Here is a 27,347-nt window from a genome sequence, read left to right on the forward strand (position 1 = left end):
CTACCCTAAGATAAGGCAGCTGTGAGGCAGCATCACAAATACCTTTGTTGTTTTCAAACAAATGGAAATGTTCAATGAAATAATTCATAAAGTCTAAAATTTGAACATCCTTTTTGGAAGCAAGTAAACCACTGATTGCATGTGAAACTAGTGTTTCAAGTGAAACTTTCTCTGCATCCAATCGGGTAATCAAGCTCTCTTCTTGACTATTTACTTTTAAACATTTAAATGGAAAATCAATTCCTACAGGGAAGTTTATATCACCAGATATAAATCTACGAACATCAGCAATGGCAGAAAACGTACCATCATCTTCCATTGAATGCACACCCTTGAAAATTCTAAGCTTTTGAAACATTTTTACCATATCTGGTTCAATATATGCCAAGGCAAATGCAAACTGAATTAATGATTCTCTTAACGTGAAATTCGATTCAAAAGCAACGTTTAATGTAGACACCGCATTTTCGCCCATCATTTTGTACACTTCACAGAATACATAAATAATATCTTCCTTTGTTGGCCGCTTAACAAATTCTTTAATTGATTCAAATTGTAGCCATTCTGGAAGACTTGGCAGTACCTTTACATTCAATACTTTAAGACAATTCACTAATCCATCATTCAGAATGCATTCTCTAGTAAGTTCATATTCTTTTATAATTATGAAATCAGACAATCTTACCAGTTCAATAACATCTGGATCAGTCCAGTTTCCTTGAGTCAGCATCGGCACTAAAGGTATATCTGTAAAATATTTTACCATTTCTTTGTTGATGAGAACATGCCATACATTTTCCATCCACTGACTTGGAATGCTCATTGTTTTTGTCCATCGGACATTTTGACCAGATCCAAAGTGGAAAAGCAGTGTTTGCATCATTAACGTCTTCGCCAACTTAACATCTAATCTTTGAATTTGGTAGCTTTCTACAATGCATAAATATGACAATTATAAAAATAGAATTATGGTTGGTAATAATAGAAAACTAGAAATGTGTCCATAGGACACGGGTGCCCCCCCCCACTTCACTGTTTTGTCAATCTTATGACTTTAGGTCAAATATTTTAGGCTACATGTGCCACAAGTTGAATACTAAAAATCGTTCACTAAGTCAAGGGCAAGAACTTTACAAATACTGAATAATCCATAAGCAAACCCCAAGGTGCATAAGTACATGGCTGCCAATAATTCCTTTAAACTTTCAGACCTACAGGTCAAATATTTTTTGAGTTATGCATGAATTCGAACAAGTTTAAAAGTGCAAATTTATACTAAGTCAAGGGCAATAACTCTAAAAAAACTGAAAAAAGTCCACATGCAAAACCTCATGTGCATAGCTTCACAGTGATGTTGATCATTATTCCTGTAAAGTTGGTTGATTCTAACTCAAACACTCGAGGAACAAATAACACAACATAATAGAACGGTTTTCACTAAGTCAAGGGCAATTAATCTAACAAAACAGACAAAATCCACAAGTGAAACCCCAGGTGCACAACTGCACATGCTGAGCAACTTTCCTGTAAAGTTTCATGACACTAGATTAAAAACTTTTTTGAGTTATGTGCGACAAAAGTTGAAAAAACGTAAACTGTTACTGATCATACAAAATACTAAACATATCCACATGAAAATACCTAGGTGCACAACTACACATGCTGATCAACATTCCTGTAAAGTTTCATGACTCTAGGTCAATTACATTTTGAGCTACATGTGACACAAATTGAAAACTGCAAATTTTTACAAAGTCAAGGGCAATTACTCTTATAAAACAGAATAAATTCACAAGTAAAACTACACATGCTGAGCAATATTCCTGTAATGTTTCATGACCCTAGGTCAAATACTTTTTGAGCTATGTCCGACATAAGCTGAAAATTGCATATTTTTATTAAGTCAAGGGCAATAAAAAAATAAATCCACAAGAGAAACGCAGGTGCACAACTTCACATGCTGATCAACATTCCTGTCAAGTTTCATGACTCTATGTCAAATACTTTTTTAACTACTTGCGACACAAAAGAGAACGGACGAAAGGACGGACGGACAAGGGTAAATCTAAATACCCCCGCCCCCTAAACTAGTGCCACCACTCAAGATGATTCCTGCCCCACCCGACAAATATTTAAGGATGTCACACCAGTCCCGTGTACACAATATTAAGACAATAAATTGCATCATCATCTTTCTAGTAATTGACCGGAAACCAATTTTCATTTTCAGTTACAGTGACCTTGAACCAAAAAGTCAAAAATGCAATCCAAAGGCTAGACCTACAAAAAAGATTGTTACATATGAAATTTGAGTACAAAAGTTTTGACTTTAGTATCAAGAAACTATTTTTCTATATCAGTTACAGTGACCTTGACCCTCGGTGTTCAAACTAGAACTACCACTGTCATGGGGTGAATACCCCCGCATACCGCTTTGTCAGAATCAACAGTGGTCATTTAGAACTTAACGACAACCTCCCTGCCAAAGCATAGGCTGGTAAGCCAGTGCATTGCTATGTTTTTGTGGCAAAGACCTAATTGACCTTGACCTTTGACCTACTGACCTCAAAATTAAAACTGCTACTGCATAACTAGAATATCCTACCCTATTCATACAGCTTTGCTTGGATGTGTTTTGTGATGAATATATGAGAACATAATTATATGCTTCAAATGTTAAAATGTAAAAATAATAACACTGTGGACAGGCATTCTTAAGCATTTGAGCAGACAAGCTTATTGTAGTAAAAGCCCCTTTGACCTTAACCTTTGACAGTCACCTAAAAATCAATAGGGATCATCTACTAGTCATAACCAACCTGTAATGAAAACTGTGGATCAAATGATTCTTAAGTTACTGGGCGGACAAGCGTTTTTAAGTCAAGGCTTCTGTGACCTTGATATTTGAACCAGTGGCTTCCAGAACAAGATGGGTCATCTAATAATCATGACTAACCTCCATGCTAAATATGAACAATGTTGATCAAAGTATTCTTAAGTTATTGGGTGGACGACAACCTGATTCCAGTTTCTACAGGGATATAAAAACATTCCAAAACAAGGTCTTTACTGAAGCTTGCTTTATACCTAGTTTGATTACAATAAATTATTCATTACTATAGAATTTATCCTCTATTTTACCATCTGGTGGCCATTTTGTTTAGATAAACCTAACAAATTAAGCAATTCTGGTGCAGGACCATGCTGATGAGTAAATGTCATTAAACATTTTATATCTATAATTCAATCAAACCAAGCATACAAAATTTTCAATTTTTCCTTGTTGGGCTTTTTTTAAGGGATTCTGTTTTTTCTATGAATTATAAGAGCCGTATTGGGCTTTTTTAAGGGATTCTGTTTTTCTCTAAGAATTACATGAGCGTGTTGGGCTTTTTTAAGGAATTCTGTTTTTTGTATGAATTACATGAGCCGTGATGGGCTTTGTTAAGGGATTCTGTTTTTTCAATGAATTATATGTGCAATTTTAGTACAGGACCATCATCTAACGATCATTTTTAATTAAAACTTCGAATAGCAATTAAGGAGAATGTCATTTGAAGCTTAATTCTAATTTAAGCTTTGGCTTCAACAAACCGGAACCATTTGAGCAGTTATTGGAAAACTTACAAACTACCTTATAATTACTGTTGCACACGTTTATAAGAGGTTTATAAGAAGATCGAAATGGCCCTATATTGCTCACCTGAGAAACACTGTTCAAGAATATATTATAATACTAAAGTGAGCTAACAAGTGTCACTGAATAAAACAAGAACCATCGTTAGAAAAAGACAGATGACCCCCTAAGTAGGGCCCAGTAGAAATACCATGATCTTTAACATGCATCAAAAGCATGCTAACTATTAAAAAAGAGTAACAAGAATATATAGAGAACAATTACTTTTTCATAGTACTGTGAGCCAAATTATTTAAAACAAACATCAACGAATAAATGACAAATATGACCAGACACAACCTTCAATGTACTATTTTTGACATTCAATGATACTCTTTACCTTGTAAACTGTCAACCTGGCATTTTTGCGAATGACAAGTTTATCTTATGTGCCACAAAAGTATGACTAGCTATTTCAACACACATTAATGAATGACCAAATTGATGACTTGATATAACCATTGAATTATTTTTATGAAGAAAGAATCAGCATGAACTAAATCTTTAAGTTACAGACAAACCAAGAAGATTGCATTTGTGAAAAGTGCTGTCCGACCGCATAATACAACACTAAATAATAATGTAGGAACATATTTTTTGTTTCTATACACTTGAAGATTTCCATAATGCATAGATCACTGACCTATCAAATTGTTACTATCAGATTAGTGGTTGAATCTCTTGTTATTCAAATAAAAGATCAGAATAGGAATGCAGTCGAGTCTAGTAAATTTGGTGGTGATGTCATATTACACATGACCCAAATTCCATGACTGTACATCAAAGGACAACACAGTAAGACACTTTGTCAAAATCTAGGCCAGCTGATATCAAAGTTCACTTTACATACTAATCTGTGCACATGGTTTAAATTATATAGCTGCACATCAAAGGACAAGAAAGAATGTCACATCATCGAAATCTAGGTCACCTGATATCGAAGTTCAATTTTACAACTAAAACTATACACATAGTCCAAATTTCATGACTGTACATCAAAGGACAAGAAAGTAGGGCACTGTCCCCTTGGGCATGGAAAAACTTTGACCCAAGGGTTTAATTCAAACAATCTTGATACAAGTCCAACACACAACATTTCATGTCAAATATTTAAGCTATAGCTTTCTCCAATTCAGAAAACATTTGTTTAAGTTTCTGTTTTTACTAAAAGTACATAATGAAAATCAATGCCCCCGGGCAGGGCAAATTTTGACACCAGGGGCAAAATTTGAACAAATTTAGTAGAGGACCTGTGGATAATATTATAAGCAAGCATCAAAGCTCTAAGCCTTGTACCTTCAGACAATAGGATTTTTTTAATGTTTTACTATATGTACATAGTTAAAATCAATGACCCCGGGGAGGGGCCAATTTTGAAACCAGGGCTAAAATTTGAACAATCTTGGAAGAGGTTAACTACACAAAGTCTTGTTCAAATATCTAACCTCTAGCCTTTGTCAATTTAGAGAAGAAGATATTTCAAGTTTTTACTATTTACATATAAGGAAAACTATCGCCTCTGGGGCAGGGCAAATTTAAACACTAGGGGCATAATTTAAACAACTTTGGTAGAGGACCCATAGATGATATTATATACATAATATTAAAGCTCTAAGCCTTGCACCTTCAAACGATAATATTTTTAATGTATTCTATATTAACATAGTAACTGAAAATCAATGACCCCCATGGCGGGGCCAATTTTGACCCTGGGGCTATAATTTGAACAGTCTTGCTAGAGGTTCACTACACAATGTTCCATGCAAAATATCTAACCTTTTGCCTTTGCAATTTTGAGAACATGATTTTTTTAAAGTTTTTACTACATACATTTAAGGAAAACCTATGACCATCCCGGGCCGGGGCTAATTTTTAACAACTTGGGAAGAGTACCTATAGATGATATCATATACCAAATATCAAAGCTCTAAGCATTGTATCCTTTGTCAAGAAGGTATTTTAAGATTTAACTATATGTACATAAAGTGTAAATCAATGACCCCCGGGGCGGGGCCAATTTTGATCTCAGGGCTATAATTTGAAAACTTTTGGTAGACTCTGTCTACCAGACAATGTCTTATGCAAAATATCTATGCTCTAGGCCTTGTGGGTCAATATATATATATATACTGATGCTAAGTCATTGCATAATCTGACACTGAATGACATGGACTGGGTATTAATGCACAATCATATCATGATTTTTGAAGTTCAAGTATAAATATGACCTTTGGGGTGCTGAGTATAATTTTGTTCATTATACATTTCAATAAACACCATATTAATGCATATTTATTCAAAAATCCATCCATGAATACCCAAGCTAAGCAAAAAAGAAGACAATAAATTCACAATCATCATACAAATGTAACCTTGACCTTGAACTATTCATTACATATAATCATGTCTTACACAGTTCTGCCAATTTTTTCAAAAATTCATCCAAGAATGTCAGAATTGATGACTTTGATCAAAGTTCAAATAAATATCTGAAATTGTGGTTGCATTTTAAATTCCAATGTTCAAATTCCAAATGTCCTGCTCACAATATTAAACATGATTTCATTTGTAAAACAAGGGTCAAACAGGATTTAGAGAAGAAAAAATCTCCCTTTTTTATTCTGGCGAGTCACACTTGTTGTTTTGACCAAGTCTGAATAATTTCCATAAATAAAAAGCATAGTAAAGAAAGTGTAGGCAAAATATAATCATCTGACCTTGTAAGTCAAATTCATTCTACTGTGTAGCAGGATACCCAAAAATCATTAACAGAAAAAAAAAACGTTTTTATTCAAGAGCCATTACTCAGCCAAAAATCATTCAACTGTAAAACTACTAAAGTACTTGATCTATAAATCAATCCTGTAAAGTTTCATTGAAATTGCAGTAGTGGTAAAAAAGGAGTAGTCCGGGCAATTTTAAAAATAACAAGATTGCATTTCTGAAAAAATAATATGCCATCGTATCAATACAACACTCGATAAAAGGAACAAAAGTAGATTTTTTTATCTATTGTAAGTTTCCCATGATACAGGAGTGTCCAGTAAATATTTCAGTATTTCTGATACAAAGGGCACAGTATAATCATTGATTCAAAATACAAGTATTCTTATTTGATAGAAATGGAAAGTCAATGGTTGCAATGATAGTGACGTCACTGGTTGCTATAGGACATCAATGGTTTTCATGGAAAGGCAATGGTTGCTACGGAAAGACACTGGTTGCTATGGAAAAGCACTGGTTGCTAAAGAGATCAGTAAGCTAAGAGTTTAAGCAAAGTGAAAATCCTTCAAAGAATGTGGGAGACATGAAACCCAGGATCAAACATTTTGCCTTTTAGTGCAACCTCGAACTTAAGCTCAAATGGCTGACTCATGTCTTCTGCACATCGCCTCGGTGAGCTAAGCACTTGAGCAAATTGTCTTGAAATGTGATAGATATAGAACATGAAACGCAGGCTAAAACATTTGACATTTAAGTGCCATCTTGATCTTGAGCCAAAATGGCTGACTTATGCCTTCTGTGCATTGTCTCAGTAAGCACAATATTTTATCCAAGTTTCGTGAAAATCCTTTAAAGATTGTGGAAGATATGGAGTGGACACGAAACGCAGGGTCAAACATTTGACCTTCAAGTTGGACCTAGACTTCAAGCAAAAATGACAGACTCTTGCCTTCTGCACATTGTCTCAGTATAGTGGAGCGGGAAATAAGGTCTCTTCTGTCAAAATAGTGCAAAGTGTGATACAAGCATGAAACTTTCAGGAAATCATCTTTAGACTAAAGAGATTCCAAATGTGAAGTGGGCCCAAAAATTATCTCTGTTCATCCAAGATGGCAGCCATTTTCAAAATGGCCGCCTTATAAATTTGCCATACATAATAGCTCATTCAGTGAATTTTTTTGTAAATATCTGAAACTTATACTAAAGCATGTATAAAGTTTCTCTTTTACAAAAATTCAAATTTTGAACAAAATCCACGTTCATACCTCTTCAGAATTCAAGATGGCGTCCAATATGGCCGCCGAATTTATGCAAAGTTTATTAATCTCTTTTGTCATATAATTTGTATCACAAATTATGCATATTTCGATAAAAAGTGTTTAAACATATCAAAAATAATCAAATGATATGTAAACCACAATGTTAGTCAAGATTTTTAAGTTATTTTTCCAAAATGTATCTCTAAAAATATTAAAGAAAAAGTGCCAATATTTGCATATTTCTCTAACATGGTTTTCTAATAGGTCTTTGTACAAAACTTAAAAAGTCACTTAGTTTCTTATAGTGTATTTGATATTTAATTAACACAATGTGTTAATTGTAAATATAAAATCTGTAGGTTTAAGTCACTTAGTTTCTTATAGTGTATTTGATATTTAATTAACACAATGTGTTAATTGTAAATATAAAATCTGTAGGTTTTATATTTTGTTAGTGGGTGGGGTAAATTTATCTGATAATTGAAAAACAAAAACAACGAAGATTGTAAGTTAATTTCATCTCTTTGCTTTTGTAAAACTTTCTATGATATGCATTTTAAGGGAAATATTCACCGTTAAAAAGATTTGGTTTCTTAAGGATTTTTGTCTTCATTCAGATCTAGGGTGTGCTAAAATATCAGGAAATGCACATACATTCATGTGTGTAAAGACAGTTATAAAATTTGTTTGCAAGATAAAAATTGATTCAATATTTTTAACATTATCAGTTAATTGTAACGAAAGAAGACTGAATATACATCAACAAAACATGCGTTAAGTATTGTCTTATTTACGAATACAATTAATTCCATAACAATTTCTTTACGAAAATATAAAAATCGCTTTAAAGCAAACATAATGAGAAAAATGAATTTTGCATTAGAATAATAATATCTGTCATATGTTGCGGTTCGGACCGGAATATCCGTCCCGAGGGGACCCGCCCATTGGGCGGTATAGAGGCTTACCGAGTTACCGCCCATGGGCGGGTTCCTGAGGTTTATTCCGATCCGAAACACAAACATATGTCAGATATTTTTTCTTGCATATTCTGACATATTATTTCATATTTAAAACGGTTTACCTCAATATGATATAAAAAAATTATGTTCATGGAAATTAAAGTCATTTTATCCATAACTATTTTCTTACAAGAGCGTATGAACTTACAACTTAAACAACAACGGCGAAATGATGTCATTCTAAGCACATATTTCCCGTCTAAAACGATGTCATTTTAACGCGGTTAATTCATAAAGTGGGCTAAAATGACGTTGTTGTTTGGCACGCGACTCATCTGGCACCACCAATGCCAGATGAAATTTCCGGCATGGGTAAAACTCACGGAAACGCCAGTCTGCTGTGCAAGAAACCATAGTGTTACTGAAGGCTTGTAACAGTATGATTCAAAGTTATATCTACTTTCATGTCATTGTAATTAAGTATAGTTTAATAAGCACTGTTTATAGAATAACATATCTAGACATGGTATTTTTAAAAAACAATGTAAAATTCAGGCGACTGATACATCACATGATCTATGTGTAGTGAAAAGTATATGACATAGAGTCATGAAACTTTACAGAATGTGTAGTTATGCACTTGGGGGTTTTGTTGTTGATTGATTAAGAATTTGTTCTTGACATAGTATGAATTTGAAATTTTTAATTTGTATGATGCATAAATTAAAAAAGTATTTGATCTTGAGCCATGAATGTTTACAGGAAAGTTGGTCAGCATGTGTAAGTGTACATTTGCAGGTTGAAAAATCAATATGTCAACGTTAGAAAAATTAGATGTTGTTTTCATGCCTAACCACTTAGGGGTAAGGGAAATTATGTGGAATTTGTTTTTTCTGTCTCTTTGAAATAAAATCCAACTGTACGTCAGTGGACAGTGGAAGGTGGTGTCACCTGTATCCAATGGACACCTATCTAGTTTTTTAACTATTGGGTACCAAAATTTTTAAAAAAATATACATTATATAGCGCAAAAAGACCTAAACTAATTAATTTAATCAAGATTAATCACTATTTTCTTTCAAAAATTGATCTGAATAATAAATAATGTTAATTAACGTCAAATTAAAAAAGTTATATTTACAGGGCTTTGAACCCACCACTCAAAATTTTAAAAGCAGTTGACAGTATTTGTAGTCTATTTAAATACTCTTTAAAGTGGGAATGGTCATACCTTAATAGCTGTTTTGATGAAAAACTGTTCTGACCAAGGAGGGTGTCATATCTTTTTTGCTCTCCTGAGCACAAAGTGTTCAAAGATGAGCTTTTCTGATCACCCTGTGTACATCGTGCCATGAGTCCTCCAAAAAAATGGCGTCAAACTCTTGAACAACAACTCCTCCTTTACCAGTAGACCAATATTGTTGAAACTAAGCAGGAATGTTCCTAATGCACATGAAGTTCAAAGAATTTCATTTCATGCTAAAATCTCTTGTAAAGAAACCAAAAGAGTTAGAGCTTAGATATTTGGCATGAAACATTTTCTTGTGCATGTCTACCAAATTTGTTCAGGGTCAGAATTGGCCCAGCTGAAGGGGTCATTGATTTTATATTTATATTTTTGTAATTGAGACACTTGATACATGCTATGGTGTAAGTTTCAGGTCTTTACAAAGTTTTTGACTGAGTACGTAAAATTTATATGGCGGCCATTTTAAAAATGGCGGCCATCTTGAATGAACAGAGATATTTTTGGGCCCACTTGACTTTTAAAACCTACGTGGTCTAAAAATGATTTCCTGAAAGCTTCATGCTTGTATCACCATTTGCACTATTTTCTCAATTCCCTGCCCCACTAGTAGGTAAAATATATGAGGCAAGTTTTGTGAAAGTGTTGAATAGACACAAAAATATTACAGACAGGCGGAAACACTGGCAAACAAAGGGAATTTCTAGAATTCCATTTCCCTTGCTGTGAATAATTAACTAGGAAAGATGTTTCCTTTGTTTTTGATGAGAACCAGAGTTCTGCACAGAATAGAGTTTTGGAAATTTTTTAAAAAGCTTCAGTCAAGCAACAAATCTGTACATTTATTAAAACATTTGTAAAAATCAACTAGAATTGCCACTGTCTTGGCGTGAATACCCCCGCATACAACTTAGTCAGAATCAAAAGTGGCCATTTAGAGCTCAAGGACAACCTATTTGCCAAATCTGATTTACTCAGCCAGTACATTGCTAAGTTATGTACATGTATTCTATAATGCTTCAAATGTGAAAATGTGAAAATCAATACACTGCGGACAGGTATTATTTGAGCAGACAAGCTTATTATAGTATAAATGCCTGTGACTTGACCTTAGGAATCTTAAGTTATTGGGCGGACAAGCTTTTTTAGTCAAGGCCCCTGTGACCTCGACCTTTGACACAGTCACCTTAAATCAATTGGTCATCTACTAGTCATAAACAACCTCAATACCAAATATGAATACTGTTGACCAAAGCATTCTTAAGCAATTGAGTGGAAAAGCGTTTTTTTAATCAAGGCCCCTGTGACCTTGACCTTTTACCCAGTGACCTGAAAATCAAAAGGGGTCACCTAATGGTCAGGATCAACCTCAATGCCAAAAATTGAGACTGTGGGTTGAAGGAATCTTAAGTTATTGGGGAGACAAACTTTTTGAATTCAAGGCCCCTGTGACCCAGTAACCTCAAAATTAAAAGGGGCCATTTACTCATCATGACTAACCTCCATGCCAAACATGAAGACTGTGGGTCAAAGGCATCTTAAGTTATTAGGCGGACAAGCTATTTTGTTAGTCAAGGCCTATGTGACTTTTACCTTTAACCCAGTGACCTCAAAATCAATAGGGGTCATCTACTAATCATGAATAATATGAATACCAAATATGAAGACTTTAATGTTTGATATGTTAGTTAATTAACCACAGCAAGGGGAAGGGAATTCTAGAAATTCCCTTTGTTTGCCAGTGTTTCCGCCTGTCTGTAATATTTTTGTGTCTATTCAACTCTTTCACAAAACTTGCCTCATATATAGGATAGGAAACTCTTTTGACGTACGAGGTCAATGTCACCTTATCCTTTGGACCAAGTTTGACCATGGGGCATTTATTTGAACAAACTTAATGTTTCATGCCAAATATCTAATCTATAGTACTTATTGATTGTCACAAGTTTTTACTATATTCATATCAGGAAAATCAATGACCACCTGTGATGGGGCCAATTTTGACCCTAGGGTATTTATTTGAACAAACTTGGTAGACATCTACTAGTAGATGTTTCATGCAAAATATCTCATCTATAGTGCTTTAGGATTGTCACATCGAGACTTTTTAATTTTTGACTATATACAAAAATTATAGAAAATCAATGACCTCTTCAGCTGGGCCAATTCTGACCCTAGGGCATTTATTTGAACAAATTTGGTAGACATGCACTAGAAAATGTTTCATGCCAAATATCTAAGCTCTAACTCTTTTGGTTTCTTTACAAGAGATTTTAGCATGAAATGGAATTCTTTGAACTTCATGTGCATTAGGAGCATTCCTGCTTAGTTTCAACAATATTGGTCTACTGGTAAAGGAGGAGTCGTTGTTTAAAGAGTGTGACGCCATTTTTTGGAGAACGCATGACACGATGTACACAGGGTGATCAGAAAAGCTCACATTTGAACACTTTCTGCTCAGGAGAGCAAAAGAAATATGACACCCTCCTGGGTTTGAACAGTTTTTCATCAAAACAGCTATTAAGGTATGACCATCCTCACTTTGAAAAGTATTTAAATAGACTACAAATACTGTCAACTGCTTTTAAAATTTTGAGTGGTGGGTTCAAAGCCCTGTAAATATAAAAAAAAATATTTTACGTTTTTTTATTTTATTATTCAGATCAATGTTTGAAAGAAAATATGACTAATCTTCATTAAATTAATTAGTTTAGGTCATTTTGCGCCACATAATGCTATATTCATTTAAAATTTTGGTACCCAGTAGTTAAAAAACTAGATATGTGTTCATAGGACACAGGTGACCCCACATTCAACTGTCCACTGAAGTACAGTTGGATTTCATTTTCAAAGGGACAGAAAAAACAAATTCTACATAATTTCCCTTACCCCAAAGTGGTTAGGGCATGAAAACAACATCTAATTTTTCCAACGTTGACATATTGATTTTCCAACCTGCAAATGTACACTTACACATGCTGACCAACTTTCCTGTAAACGTTCATGGCTCAAGATCAAATACTTTTTGATCTATGCATCATACAAATTGAAAATTTCAAATTCATACTATGTCAAGAACAAATTCTGAATCAATCCACAACAAAACCCTAAAGTGCATAACTACACATTCTCTAAAGCTTCATGACTCTATGTCAAATACTTTTTGAGTTTTGTGTGACACAAGTTGAAAATTGAAAAAACTTTTTTTTATGTCAAAGGCAAAAACTTTGACAAAACAGAATTTATCCACATGTTAAACCAAATGTGCACAACTGCAGATGATGAAAATTTATTGACTCTAAGTCACATACTTTTGAGCTACTTGAGACACAAGTTGAAACTAAGTCAAGGGCAATAACTCTACAAATACTGTATCAACCCACAGGCAAACCTGAACTCCTGTGAATTTTTGTGGAAATCCCGGCGGCAGTTTAACCTGTGTTAGCCGGACTGGATTTTTCTATTTTTTAGCTCTGGTAGCCATTTTGTGCAGCAAAGCAGAGCATGCAGGCGATATGCACAACTACGGATGGTAATGATCACTCATGTGAAGTTTTATTATAATCCTACCAGTGGCTTGACCTGTGAAAGCTGGAAAATATTTTTCTATTTTTAGCTCTCCCGGCCATTTTGTGCAGCGAAGCAAACTTTGCCGGTGGTGGTACTGATCACTCCTGTAAAGTTTGGTTGAAATCCCACCAGTAGTTTGGACTGTGAAGGCCGGATAGGATTTTTCTATTTTTAGCTCTGGCAGCCATTTTGTGCAATGAAGCTGAACGTGCCAGTGATGTGCAAACTACGGATGGTACTGATCACTCCTGTAATATTTGGTTGAAATCCCACCAGTAGTTGTACCTGTGGTTATAGACCGAACAAAATTGTTCTACTTTTAGCTCTGGCAGCCATTTTGTGCAGCGAAACGGAACATGCTGTCGATGTGCACAACAACCGATGGTACTGATCACTCTTGCCCTGTGAAGGCCAGACAAGAATTTCTATTTTTAGCTCTGGTTGCCATTTTTTGCAGCACAACTACCGATGATACTGATCACTCCTGTACAGTTTGGTTGAAATCCCACCAGAAATTTGACCTGTGAAGGCTGGTCAAATTTTTTCTATTTTTAGGTCTAGCGGCCATTTTTCGCAGCGAAGCAGTACATGCCGGTTAAGTGCACAACTAGGGATGGTACTGATCACTCCTTTAAAGTTTGGTTGAAATTTCACCACTAGTTTGACTTGTGAAGGCCGGACAAGCTTAATGCGGACACACGCTTCCGGAGGTACAACCAGGTAGACGGACGGACAGCAAAGGAAAAGACAATATGTCTTCCAAAAGTTTTGGGAAACATGATTAAAGAAGTGTTTAAAATTGGTGGGATAGTGTATCAGTTAAATACATATTAAAGAAACAATAATTTTGCTTCAGTCTTTTGCATGAATATTTTTATTTGTTCTAGGAAAATATTTTATAAGGATGAAATTAAAGATTATTTTGAGTACCCTTATTTCCTAATAGAGCAATTCTTATATCCAATATTTTATTCACAGGAGTGTCAGTAACTCGTAAACAGAATCATAAATTTTGTTTACATTTTGCATGCAGGTGTCCTTTAAGGCATATAACTGACCTTTAAAGTTATAATTTCAGATCCTAAATAAAATGCTCACTAGGTAGGTCATACCTTAAAGCACTTAACTGTACCTTTCTTTTTCCTTTTTTGTTGGAAGTCGCATCAACACAGTATAGGTCATATGTCGACTTTCCAGCTTTACTGGTGGAGGAAGGCTTCATGTGTGCTTTATTTCAGGCACAAACTGGCACCAGCAATGTTATGTAAGATAGCTGGATAGCTTCCTCACATGAAAAAGTCCCAGACAGAATTTGAACCCAGAGCAATAACAGGGATGAGGGAAGTCAACAACTTAAACTACTCAGTCAGGGACGCCCCATGACATTTCATTTCATAATGGATAATAAAGGGTAACTGACCTGCATTACATATTTTTTCAATAAATTCTGTAAGCTGTGGTCCAAGTTTTGAGGATTCCATGACAATTCTATTCTCTTGGCCTGGAAACATCTTCACAGCTGCATCAGAACAAAGGTAAACTGGCTGACTACCTTTCCTGAATTCAATCCACTTGTCAGAAGCCAGGGGTAATAACTCAAGATCTTGAAGAATGGCAAAATTTTCCTTATTTCTTACTAAATAGATCAAGATATTAATTTTGTCCTTCTGTGTCAATTCTTTATATTGTTGTTGTTGTTTCAGTTGCAAACCTAATGTTTCTGGAGTAAGATCTATAATGTATGGAAAATGCTCTTGCAAGGTATCAACCAAGGAAAATGGCACATCAACATACTTGACGCCTATTTTCTGGAAACATCTCACAACAGATTTCTGCAGTGCAACATCACCTTCACTATTTGACAAAGTCCTAAATGTTGCAAAGAATGCTCTTCTCAAAATGATCCATTCCCTTGTGTGCATTGCATATAAAATTTCTTTTTTACCAAGATATTCATAAAGTTTATTTTCTAACTCCATCCATCTCTTGTGAGTTTTTCTAGGTGATGATTTACATGTTGGCAATGTGTTATATACGGCCTTTATAGATATTTCATCATTTAAATTTTTCTTGGAAACTTCTATAATTTCCAAGACAAGTAATTCATATGCTTTTGGAAGAGCTTCCTCAATCAGAGCTTTGTTCCAAAGAATTGACTTGTCATCTATTGGCTTTCCCTCTTGTTCCTCGGTCTCCCATTTCATATGGTGTCGGTTTTGGCTGAGTGCAAAGAAACCATTTACATGCACAGGTAACCCAGTCAACCTCTCACCTTCCTTTGGCAACGGCAGGAAACAAAAAACATGTCCCTCAAAGTCATCATCAATTTCTTTAAGAGGTGTTGCAACGCCAACATATGGGCTATATCCTAGATTTTTATCTTGTATCAATTTTTGGAAACCAGCTGATGCACTTTCTTTTACAAAGTAGTTCACAACCAGCCATTCTTGACGCTCTTCTTTATCACCATACAACATGTGAATTACAAGCTGTATTGTGGAATGTATATCTGGACATTCAGAGGATATATTTTGGTTCTGAATTTGGTCCTTCAAAGCTTGCCGAGAACGTCTTACAGCACCATCTTTGTCCTCAATTTCCAGTTGGAGAGTTTCACTTTTTTTTCTGTCCTCGTCCCTGGTATGCAATGATATTTTCTCAATATTTTTAAGAAACAGTAATATGTTTAATGCATCCAATGCAAATGCATCAAATAGATTTTTAACCTTACTTTCATTATACAAAGTTTCTGCAAGATCGGACGGGTTTTCACGCAGTGGGAACCAAAATATGGTACCTTGGAAGCCGTCCTCTGGCAGAGATTGTCTGCAAAGACCGAATGTATCCTCTAAGGCTTCCCAAAATGCTTCTGCATCTAGTCCATCTTCCTCATATTCCTCAAGCGCACACAGATCTAGTGTAGCATTTACTTTCTCTGCAGATTGCTGGGGATTTATCAGAAGTACTCTATCACCGCTTATGACACAAGGAAAGTCTGAAATTACATTATGACAAGACTTTTTAAATTATCTAAAAACATATTTGCATGATAATAAACAGTTTAGGTTTCAATTAGATGAAAATATATAAATGCATTATTTTGTGTTACCTTTTCTAAACTTCTCTGCAGTAGAGAAGCCTCTATTTGTATGCTGTTGATATTTCAGATGGCTTACACTATATTTATTATACTGATAAATATTTCATTATAATATCATATAAACCAGCGGAGGGAGCTGGTAACAATTTAAGTCTGCCAGTCTGAGGTAATATCAAGTATAATTATTATATTCATCTCTTGGGTTTTCAAGTTTTTATTCAACAAATTAACAATACCCATAAGTCCTGTGCTCGGCCATTTCTTTTTTTTTTCTTTTTTTGTTTGAGGGGGGGGGGGGGTTACATATGCCATATTTTAATTTTATTTGTTGTCACAGCAACCAAGGAAGAACAAAAAGTTGTTCCTTATCTCCAGTCTGCCATATTTTAAGTTTCTAAAAAATATTTTCAGTACTTTTTATGTTATCACAGAATCCTGTTTTGGGGATAGATGGATAGACGGACGGAGGGTAAACCTAGAGTCCCCTCCGATTAACCAGTAGGAGATAAATAAACAAGAACTGTTTTCTCCGAAACAGACAAATACCCACCAAGCAGGGTCAAGAAGGGGAATCATGACCTTTGCTTGCATTAAAGTCTAATAATAATAATGGTTACCATAAAAAAGAGTGTTTCACTATTATTGAAACATTATAACAAATATTATCTCATATTCTCAGCCAATTTTTTTAATCCCTGATTAGACACAGTTGTTACATTAAACTAGTGACCTAATTTTTAATTGTGACAATCTTTTCTTATGTGGCACAGACATATGCCTAGTTACTTAAAAATCCATTCATAGATGGCTGAAAGAATGGATATAACTATCGATATACCTTTATGAAACTACAAACCGTAAAAGTCCTAGATTGACCATGATCTCAAAGCTATAAATTCCATCACATATTGTTTTAAAAAAACATATCCTTAAACAAAGTCGTTTTTTTTAATCTGTCACACAGAATGACAATTAGTCATGGACTGGACATGTCTAGCAATGCTCTGTCATATCATTACTTTTGACATTCAAGTATGAACTTGACCTTTGGGCTGATGAATTAAATTTTGCTTATTACATATAAACCTAATAAGTAGCATATTTATGCTTTTTTTTTCCCAAAGTTCATCCAAAGCATTGCACAAAAGAAGACAATCTATTCACAATTGTCAAGTGTGACATACTAGAGTGACCTTGACTTTGAAGTGGACACTTGACTTCTATGTACAACAAATCATTATGTTTAACATATTTATTCCAAATTATATAAAAATCCATCCAGGAATGTGTCGGACATAGGGGTCAAATTTCAACTTAAAAAAAAATGTCATAACTTTGGAACACCAGTGTGACCTTGGCCTTTGAGGTAGAGACTTAATTTATGCTGGCGGTATGTTATCATTATGTCAAACACATTTATATATAATAATTTTTAACAGCATCTAGGACTGACAAAATTGTAGACCGGACACATTTTTTAACTTAAATGTAAAAATTTAAAATTTGTACATGTATCATGATGTTTGAACTTCAAGTGTGACATTGACCTTTAAGGTAGGGACCTATCTTTATCTGGTGGTGTGGACTTACAGATGAACAGACAGAGGACAGAGAAATGATGCCTATGCCATGGCTTCTCTGTAGCATGTCACAGCTACTTTGTAGCAGCTGACAAAACATCATTTAATTTAAGGTCCTTTCACTAAGCTACATAGAAATCATTTAACCAAAGAACCCTGTTAAATATGAGGAAATACTTCAGGTACAATGAAACCATGTTTGACTTTTTCTTGTCGAGGGGTTAGAGTCGATGACTTCTAATCCAGTTACCTCTCTGGTGTGGACTCGATACCCGGGAGACGCTTTGGTATTTTAGCGCTGAGGAAGGTAGTCTAGTACTGGTGTAACTCTCCAGGAACGATGGTTAGGAAACTGCCCGCCTATATGACTGAAATACTGTTGGGAAAAGGCGTAAAATGAAACGAACAAACAAACTTATTTCTAAAATAAAACACAGGAAAGATTTTATAATACAGGTAATTCCTACATAACACTTTTTTGTGGCTGTCAAAGGGTAAGAAGAATCTGAGGTTTGACCGGGATTCGAACCGGGAAACCTCGGAACACTATCCCACAGCACATATCTTCATATCTTCTCCGTTAAAAGTTAACAGGTTTTAACCCTGAAATTTTCCACGCTATAATTTGAAATTCGTCCTCAAGTTTCCCAGCGTTACAGAAGAATATGAATTAAACTCTGAGCTATATGAAGTCACAGCCAAATGTCACAGGTTGAGAAACATAAGTAGCCTGACTAAGACTCGAATCCAGGACCCCCAGAACACGATTCTGCTGCACTACGGACTGATCTATTCAGCCACATGCACATCTTCTAACCTAAATAGTCAACAGTTCTGAACTGTTACATAAATAAATTCAAATTTCATTCCGACCTTATTGGTCAAGGTCATTCAAAGGTCAAGGTCATATTTTAAATAATGGTCATGTCAGTTTTGACATAAGTGACATGTTGTCTATACAAATGAATCAATCCATAAATTAATAAGAAAATTATGTCAATAATAAGCAAATTTCAATAAATTTTACCTCAGTAGTCAAGATCAAATACTAGTAAGGTCAAAGTCATATCAGGAAAGTTCAATATGACGGTATGGTCATATGTGTTCTTTCTTCCAAGTATGAATCAAATCTGTAAATAATAATGTTACAACAATTAAAGCAAAAGTATTGCTTTATTACATGGGAAACATTTGTAAGTGTTACCTGTTATGTGAAAGACAGATTTGAATCCCAGTCCAAACCGTCCCACTTTCATTGGGTCTTTTTCTTTGTTACTACTGTATATCATTTGTATACCTTCCCAGTCATTCTCTGAGAACACTGCATCATTGTACACACAAAGTGCTGGACCCTTTAAAGTTAAAAATACATAGAAGTTTATAAGCAACTCATTATTATGGCACATATGCCCTTGACTCATATTGTTGGTAATTTTGTTGTAGAAACATGCTATAAATGGGTACATTGAAGAGTTATGTTATGGAAAATAGAAAAATAATGACCTACTAGCTATAACAAATCAATATGTGAAATACCGTGACCGTGACCTTTGACCCCATTATGACAAATCAATATGGCATATAAATCCCAATATCAATAGGGGACACCTCTTAGTTATGGCCAGTCAATTTGTGAAATATGAAGACTTTGTGATAAACAGTTTTCAAAATAATGAGCAGAAACCATTCTGACATATAGGGTACCTGTGACCTTGACCTTTGATCTCATTACCTTAAAATCAATAGGGGTCATCTACTCGTTATGACAAATCAACATGTGAAATATGATGACTTTTGTGATAAATAATTTTTTAGATATTAAGAGGAAACCATTCTGAAATTTAAGGCCCCTCTGACATTTGACCTACTGACCCCAAAATAAATAGGGGTCATCTACTACATATGACAAATAAAATGCCAAATATGAAGACTTTGTCATAAATAGTTTTCAAGATAATAAGCGGAAACCAATCTGAGATATTTTTATAAGGCCCCTATGACCTTGATCTTTCAAGTGGTGCCCTCAAAATCACTAAGGGTCATCTACAAGTTATATCCAATCAGTATGTGAAATATGAAGACTTTGGGATAAATAGGTTTTAATATAATCAGCGGAAACCATGAAGTCTACCGACAGACTGACACACCAACTGACTTACCGACCGACATTAGCAACACAATATACCGCCTCTTCTTCAAAGGGGAGCATAATAATAAATGATCGCATGACATGATTGACAATGTTAATCATGAAATGAATAAAGCTAATAAATTGCTTGTGTGTCATACACACAGACTAACAAATGTAATCAACAGGTTGAACAGAAATAACTAAAAGTAACGGAGGACATAAATTGTGAATATTGAATGCGGACAGTTTCAATACTAAATTTATTCAACAGGAATAGTAATAAAACTAAACAAATACCAGTATGATATATAATTCATCACACACATATAATAGAATAGCACCGCATGCTGTGTTAACACTTGTCTGTTAATGGGCAAATAATATAAACAATTATTTTTTATAAATAAATTAACAAGCTAATTCGTTGAATTTATATCCCCCGCATAGTACTGGTTATTACTAACTGGACAACTGAAGACATAAGGCTTTATTTATATATTTATCATGGCATAAACAGTAATATTCTTTGTACATAATAAATATTTAGCCAACAATATGTACATCTCCTCTTAGTATAAATGGTTCCTATAAAGTTTAATTGGATTCCAGCCAGTAGTTGCAGAGAAGTAGTGCGGAAACAATTATTGCTCTACATACATACTGCATAACTAATCAAGGGTCATTACTCTGAGTTAAATAGTCTGACCGGAACAACGCGATGAAATGCGCATCTCCTCTTGGTATTGAAGGTTCCCATAAAGTTTGCTCTTTATGCATACTGCATAACTAATCAAGGGCCATAACTCTGAGTTAAAGTGTCCGACCAAAACAAGGCGACGATATGCGCATTTCCTCAGAATATTGAAGGTTCCCATAAAGTTTCAATGAATTCAAGCCAGAAGTTGAAGAGAAGAGGCAGAGAAGAAACGATTATTGCGCTATATGCTTACAGCATATCTAATCAATGGCCATAAAGGGTCTGACAGAAACAAGCCGACAATATGCGAATCTCTTCTTGATATTAATGATTTCCATAAAGTTTCGTTGAATTTCTGCCAGTAGATGCAGAGAAGTAGCGCGGAAAGGATTATTGCTCCAAATTTATACCACATAACTTATTAAGGGCCATAACTGTGCGTTACAGTTTCTGAACGGAACAAGGCGACAATATGCACATCTCCTGTTGGTATTGAATTTCGTGAAATTGCAGACAGTAGTTGCAGAGAAGACGCGATGAATCTATATGCATATTGCATAACTAATCAAAGGCCAAAACTCTGAGTTAAAGTGTCTGACCAGAACAAGCAGACGATATGCGCATATCTTCTTGATATGTATGATTCCCATTAAATTTTGTTGAATTCCTGCCAGTAGCTGCAATGATGAAGCGCAGAAATGATTATTGCTCTAACTGCAAACTGCATATCTAATGAAGGGCCAAAGCTCTGAGTTAAAGTGTCTGACCGGAATAATGCGATGATATGCGTGACTCCTCTTGATATTGATGATTGCCATAAAGTTTTGTTGAATTCCAGCCAGTAATTGCAGAGAAGTAGCATGGAAAGGATTATTGCTCTAAATGCATACTGCATAACTAATCAATGGCCATAACTCTGAGTTAAAGGGTCTGGCAGGAACAAGCCGACAATATGCGCATCTATTCTTGATATTTATGATTTCCATAAAATTGTGTTGAATTCCAGCCAGTAGTTGCAAAGAAGTAGCGCGGAAAGGATTATTGCTCTATATGCATACTGCATAACTAGTGAAGGGCCATAAATTTGCTTTAAAGTTTCTGAACTGAACAAGGCGACAATATGCACATCTCCTGTTGGTATTGAAGGTTCCCATAAATTTCGTTGAATTCCAGACAGTTGTTGCAGAGAAGAAGCGAGGAAACTATTATTGCTGTATATGCATATTACATAACTAATCAAAGACCAAGACTCTGAGTTTAAGGGTCTGACCAATACAAGGCTATGATATGCGCATCTCCTCTTGATATTGATGATTCCCATAAAGTTTTGTTGAATTCCAGCCAGTAGTTGCAGATAAGTAGCATGGAAAGGATTATTGCTCTATATGCATACTGCATAACTAATCAAGGGCTAAAATATCTTTGTAATCTATAACTGAATTTGTTGATAGAATAGCATTATGTTAATTATCACAATTTATCCTTTAGTATACTTCATGTAGTACCAGCTATTAATCTTTAATCTTTGTTTTTCATCTCACTATACTTCTCAGTCTTTGAATTTTCACACTTTAATCAAGTGGTTGACATGCTGGACAGGTTATGATTCCAATAGGTATCAAGATAAATAGTTACCATTGGTAATTGGAAAATACTGACAAGTATCTTATTCCTTACTTCTCACCTTTTCATTTCCGGATTTTGGAAGTAAATTTTAATTGATGTAACTTAAATTTTACCAGAAAATTGTTCGGAATTCAGAATTTAGAAGTTCCATAATTCAGAGGTAAACAAAAGGAGAAATTTCGGGACGCTTAAAAAATGTTCGGATTTCAGAAGTTTCCGGATTTTAGAAGTTCCGAAATTCGGAAGTTACACTGTACTGCATAACTAATCAAAGGCAAAAACACTAATCATAGGCCAAAACTCTGAGTTTAAGTGTCTGACCAGAACAAGGGGACGATATGCGCATCTCCTCTTGGTATTGAAGGTTCCCATAAAGTTCCATTGAATTCCAGTCAGTAGTTGCAGAGAAGTAGCGTGGAAACGAATATTGTTCTATATGCATGCTGCATAACTTATCAAGGGCCATAACTCTGAGTTAAAGTGTCTGACCGAAACAAGGCAACGATATGCGCATCTCCTCTTGGTATTAAAGGTTCCAATTGTTTCGTTGAATTCCAGCTAGAAGTTGCAGAGAAGTAGCGCGGAAACGATTATTACTCTATATGCATACGGCGTAACTAATCAAGGGCCATAACTCAAAATATGAGTTAAAGGGTCTAATTGAAACAAGCCGACGATATGCGCATCTCCTCTTGATATTGATGATTTCCATAAAGTTTCGTTGAATTCAAGCCAGTAGTTGCAGAGAAATAGTGCGGAAACGAAATTCGGACGGACAGCAGTTGGATGGACGGATGAACGGACGGAGAACGCCAAAACAATAATCCCCCCCCCCCGATTCTATCGGCGGGGGATAAAAACGGACATAACTCCTAACAAGAGGGCAATGATGGCCCTGAGGCCGCTCACCTGTAAAAAGGCCCCACCCCGCAACCCCCACCCCCCCCCTCAACGTTGCAGGGCCAATTTAACCCAAGGGCTTTTATTTGCACAAACTTGGTAGACACCCATAAGAAGATGTTTCATGCTAAACATCTAAGCTCTAGCTCATTGGGCTTTTTAAAAGAAGATGTTTTTTAAGTTTTTACTATACACATATAGTTAAAAACAATGACACCCCTGGGGCCGGGCCAGTTTTGACCCCAGGGCTTTTATTTGAACAAACTTTGTAGACACTTACTAGAAGATGTTTCTTGCTTAATATCTAAACTCTAGCTATTTGGGTTTTTTCAAAGAAGATTTTAAGTTTTTGCTATACACATATAAAGAAAATCAATGACCCCCGGGGCGGGGCCAATTTTGACCGCAGTCTTTTATTTGAACAAACTTTGTAGACACTCGCTAAAAGATGTTTCATGCTTAATATCTTAACTTTAGCTATTTGGGTTTTTCAAAGAAGATTTTTCAAGTTTTTGCTATACACATATTAGGAAAATCAATGACCCCCGGGGCGGTGCCAATTTTGACCCCAGGGTTTTTATTTGAACAAACTTAGTAGACACCTATTAGAACATGTTTGATGCTAAATATCTTAGCCATAGCTCTATGAGTTCTTTAAAAGAAGATTTTTTAAGTTTTTACAATATGCATATAGGGAAAATCAATGACCCCCCGGGGCAAGGCCAATTTTGACCCCAGGGCTTTTATTTGAAAAACCTTGGTAGACACTTATTAGAACATGTTTTATGCTAAATATCTTAGCTCTAACTCTTTTGGTTCTTTAAAAGAAGATTTTTTAAGTTTTTACTATATGCATATAGGGAAAATCAATGACCCCCTGGGGCGGGGCCAATTTTGACCCCAGGGCTTTTATTAGAACAAACTTAGTAGACACCTATTAGAACATGTTTGATGCTCAATATCTTAGCCATAGGTCTTTGAGTTCTTTAAAAGAAGAATTTTTAAGTTTTTACTATATGCACATAGGGAAAATCAATGACCCCCCCCCCCGGGGCGGGGCCAATTTTGACCCCATGGCTTTTATTTGAACAAACTTGGTAGACACCCATTAGAACATGTTTGATGCTAAATATCTTAGCTCTAGCTCTTTTGGTTCTTTAAAAGAAGATTTTTTAAGTTTTTACTATATGCATATAGGGAAAAAATCAATGACCCCCCGGGGCGGGGCCAATTTTGACCCAAGGGCTTTATTTGAACAAACTTGGTAGACACTTATTAGAACATGTTTCATGCTAAATATCTTAGCTCTAACTCTTTTGGTTCTTTAAAAGAAGATTTTTTTAAGTTTTTACTATATGCATATAGGGAAAATCAATGACCCCCTGGGGCAGGGCCAATTTTGACCCCAGGGCTTTTATTTGAACAAACTTGGTAGACACCTATTAGAACATGTTTGATGCTCAATATCTTAGCCATAGCTCTTTGAGTTCTTTAAAAGAAGATTTTTTAAGTTTTTACAATATGCATATAGGGAAAATCAATGACCCCCCGGGGCGGGGCCAATTTTGACCCCAGGGCTTTTATTTGAACAAACGTGGTAGACACCTATTAGAACATGTTTGATGCTAAATATCTTAGCTCTAGCTCTTTGGGTTCTTGAAAAGAAGATTTTTTAAGTTTTTACTACATGTATATGCATATAGGGAAAATCAATGACCCCATGGGGCGGGGCCAATTTTGACCCCAGGGCTTGTATTTGAACAAACTTGGTAGACACTCACTAGAAGATGTTTCATGCCAAATATCTAAGCTCTAGCTCTTATGGTTTTTTAAAAGAAGATATTTAAAGTTTTTTCTTTCGGTTGCCATGGCAACCAGAGTTCTGCATGGAATTAAATTCTTTGAACAATTTTTAAAGGTGACCACCAAAGGAACATTCCTGTGAAGTTTGGATGAAATTGGCTTAGTGGTTTATGAGGAGATGTCATTTAAAGTAAAAGTTTACGGACGGACGGACGACGGACGGACGGACGGACGCCGGACGAAGAGCGATCACAAAAGCTCACCCTGTCACTTTGTGACAGGTGAGCTAAAAATACTGATTTCAGGATACAATCTTAGTTTTTAGTTTGGAAATCATTCTACTTCAAAGGCGATTTTGACCAAAAAAATAAGTTAAAAAGGGGCAAAACTCAAACAATATAGCCTTCAGAATAGTGCGCCTTTGTCCCCCTTTGTCATACAAATGCCACATGTCATGATAAGCAGACATTCAAAGTTTCATATTAATACCTTTAAAATTGATATATTTATGGGCTATATTAACAAGGTTTTGCACCACCACGACAACATTACACCACAGCAATCATAACAGTTTTTTTTTCTTCGAAACAGCAAGCTAAAAAACTGTTCACTGTCAAAAGAATAATTTGTTCAATGTCTTGCTCATAATGTAATACAAACAGACATACAGGTATGTGATAAAACAATATAAAGTTATGCCAAATAAGCATTAAATATAATGTATATAAATTTAGTAAATGCAAGAATATGTGATTTATTAATTTCTTTCAAAAAAGATGCATTTTATGATATTCATCTCAGAGAAAGTGGTAATTCAAATAAGATCATCTGAAAGGCCCTAAAGCATTCATCTCAGACCCCTTGTTAGACAAAAATATAATTTACTACAATTCAGAACTTGGTCACTTTTAAGGTCACATTCAAGGGTGCCCAAGTTTAAATTTTACCAGCACCATTTATATGCAGTTTATATATTGTTACAAAGTGCTCATTCTGAACTCTCACTGTTTCAATATCCCTTTTTTCTACATGTATTTATCTTTTTACATAACCTTTAATGTCTAATTTTGGAAGTCCTATAATTATCTCTTTACTTCTTTATCTTTATGGAAAATATTGTTAACCTCAACATTTTTATCTTGATTTTTTCAGTATCTCAAAGTACATTTTCTGAGTGTCAAAACATATATTCACAAGATAAATAATTGTTCATCTTGACTTAAATATTATTGGCGTAAAAACACAAAGATGACCAACAGTTAACACTCACGAAGTGCTTGGGGAAACTAAAAAAAGTAATTTCTGTTCAATTTTGTGTCAGTTTCAAAACTTGGTGGACGGGAGAGAATCCAAATTCTAACCTTAAAGAATTTTGTATAAATTGGAGTTGTCTCACATTGGCTGCTGGTATTTTGATTTATTCTCCTTTTATCATGAAGAATTCTAACTTCTCTGGCACCAGCGTCCTCTGCATTTTGTATCAACTCCTGAAAAATGAATTTTAACTTTATACTCTCTACATTATCATATAAACCTGTCTGGTATACCTATCTGATATGTAACCTATCTGATGTTACATGTTATTAAATAAACTAACAGAAAGTAAGAAATCAATTTCAAATAAACACATAATTATGCTTTTAGATGCAGAACAAAGATTAATATAATAGGTACTTTCAAACAAGGACATTGACATGCTCATTTTAGTGATTATCAACCACATAATAGTAGATGCTGATATAAAATCATTATAAGTATAACGGTTACCCATATGAAAAGTGTTCAAAGATAGACATCTACATACAACTTTACTTAAAGAGGATTGAAAATAGTGTTTGACACCAAATATGTACAGGTGCAGTGGATATTATATATGTGGTTTAAGTTTGGTATCAAAGTTTGGCTATATGAATATATTAATAATTATTAAATACATTTAATATACCTTCAGTATTTGACCACCATCTGGGTATTCAGATAAAATTCCTTTCAGCTGTTTGATCAATGGTGGCTGTTTCATCTCCGAATATTGGATGTTCTTTTTCTTCTTGACGCTGCCACCACTTGCAGACG

General features: G+C 35.0%; 1 protein-coding gene across 1 annotated transcript; it reads right to left on the bottom strand.

The window, feature by feature from the left end:
- Positions 1-214: 214 nt before the first annotated feature.
- LOC132727058 (sacsin-like) lies at positions 215-27,347 on the bottom strand (the record flags this gene model as incomplete). The annotated part of the gene is made up of 5 exons (XM_060712467.1): positions 215-930; positions 14,858-16,432; positions 19,322-19,469; positions 26,636-26,761; positions 27,220-27,347. Coding segments are annotated over 5 exons (2,693 nt in total), but the record flags the coding sequence as incomplete, so codon positions are not given.

The sequence above is a fragment of the Ruditapes philippinarum genome, unplaced genomic scaffold (assembly GCF_026571515.1).
Source record: "Ruditapes philippinarum isolate M1 unplaced genomic scaffold, ASM2657151v2 ctg7956_1_1_1_1, whole genome shotgun sequence".
NCBI lineage: Eukaryota > Metazoa > Mollusca > Bivalvia > Venerida > Veneridae > Ruditapes > Ruditapes philippinarum.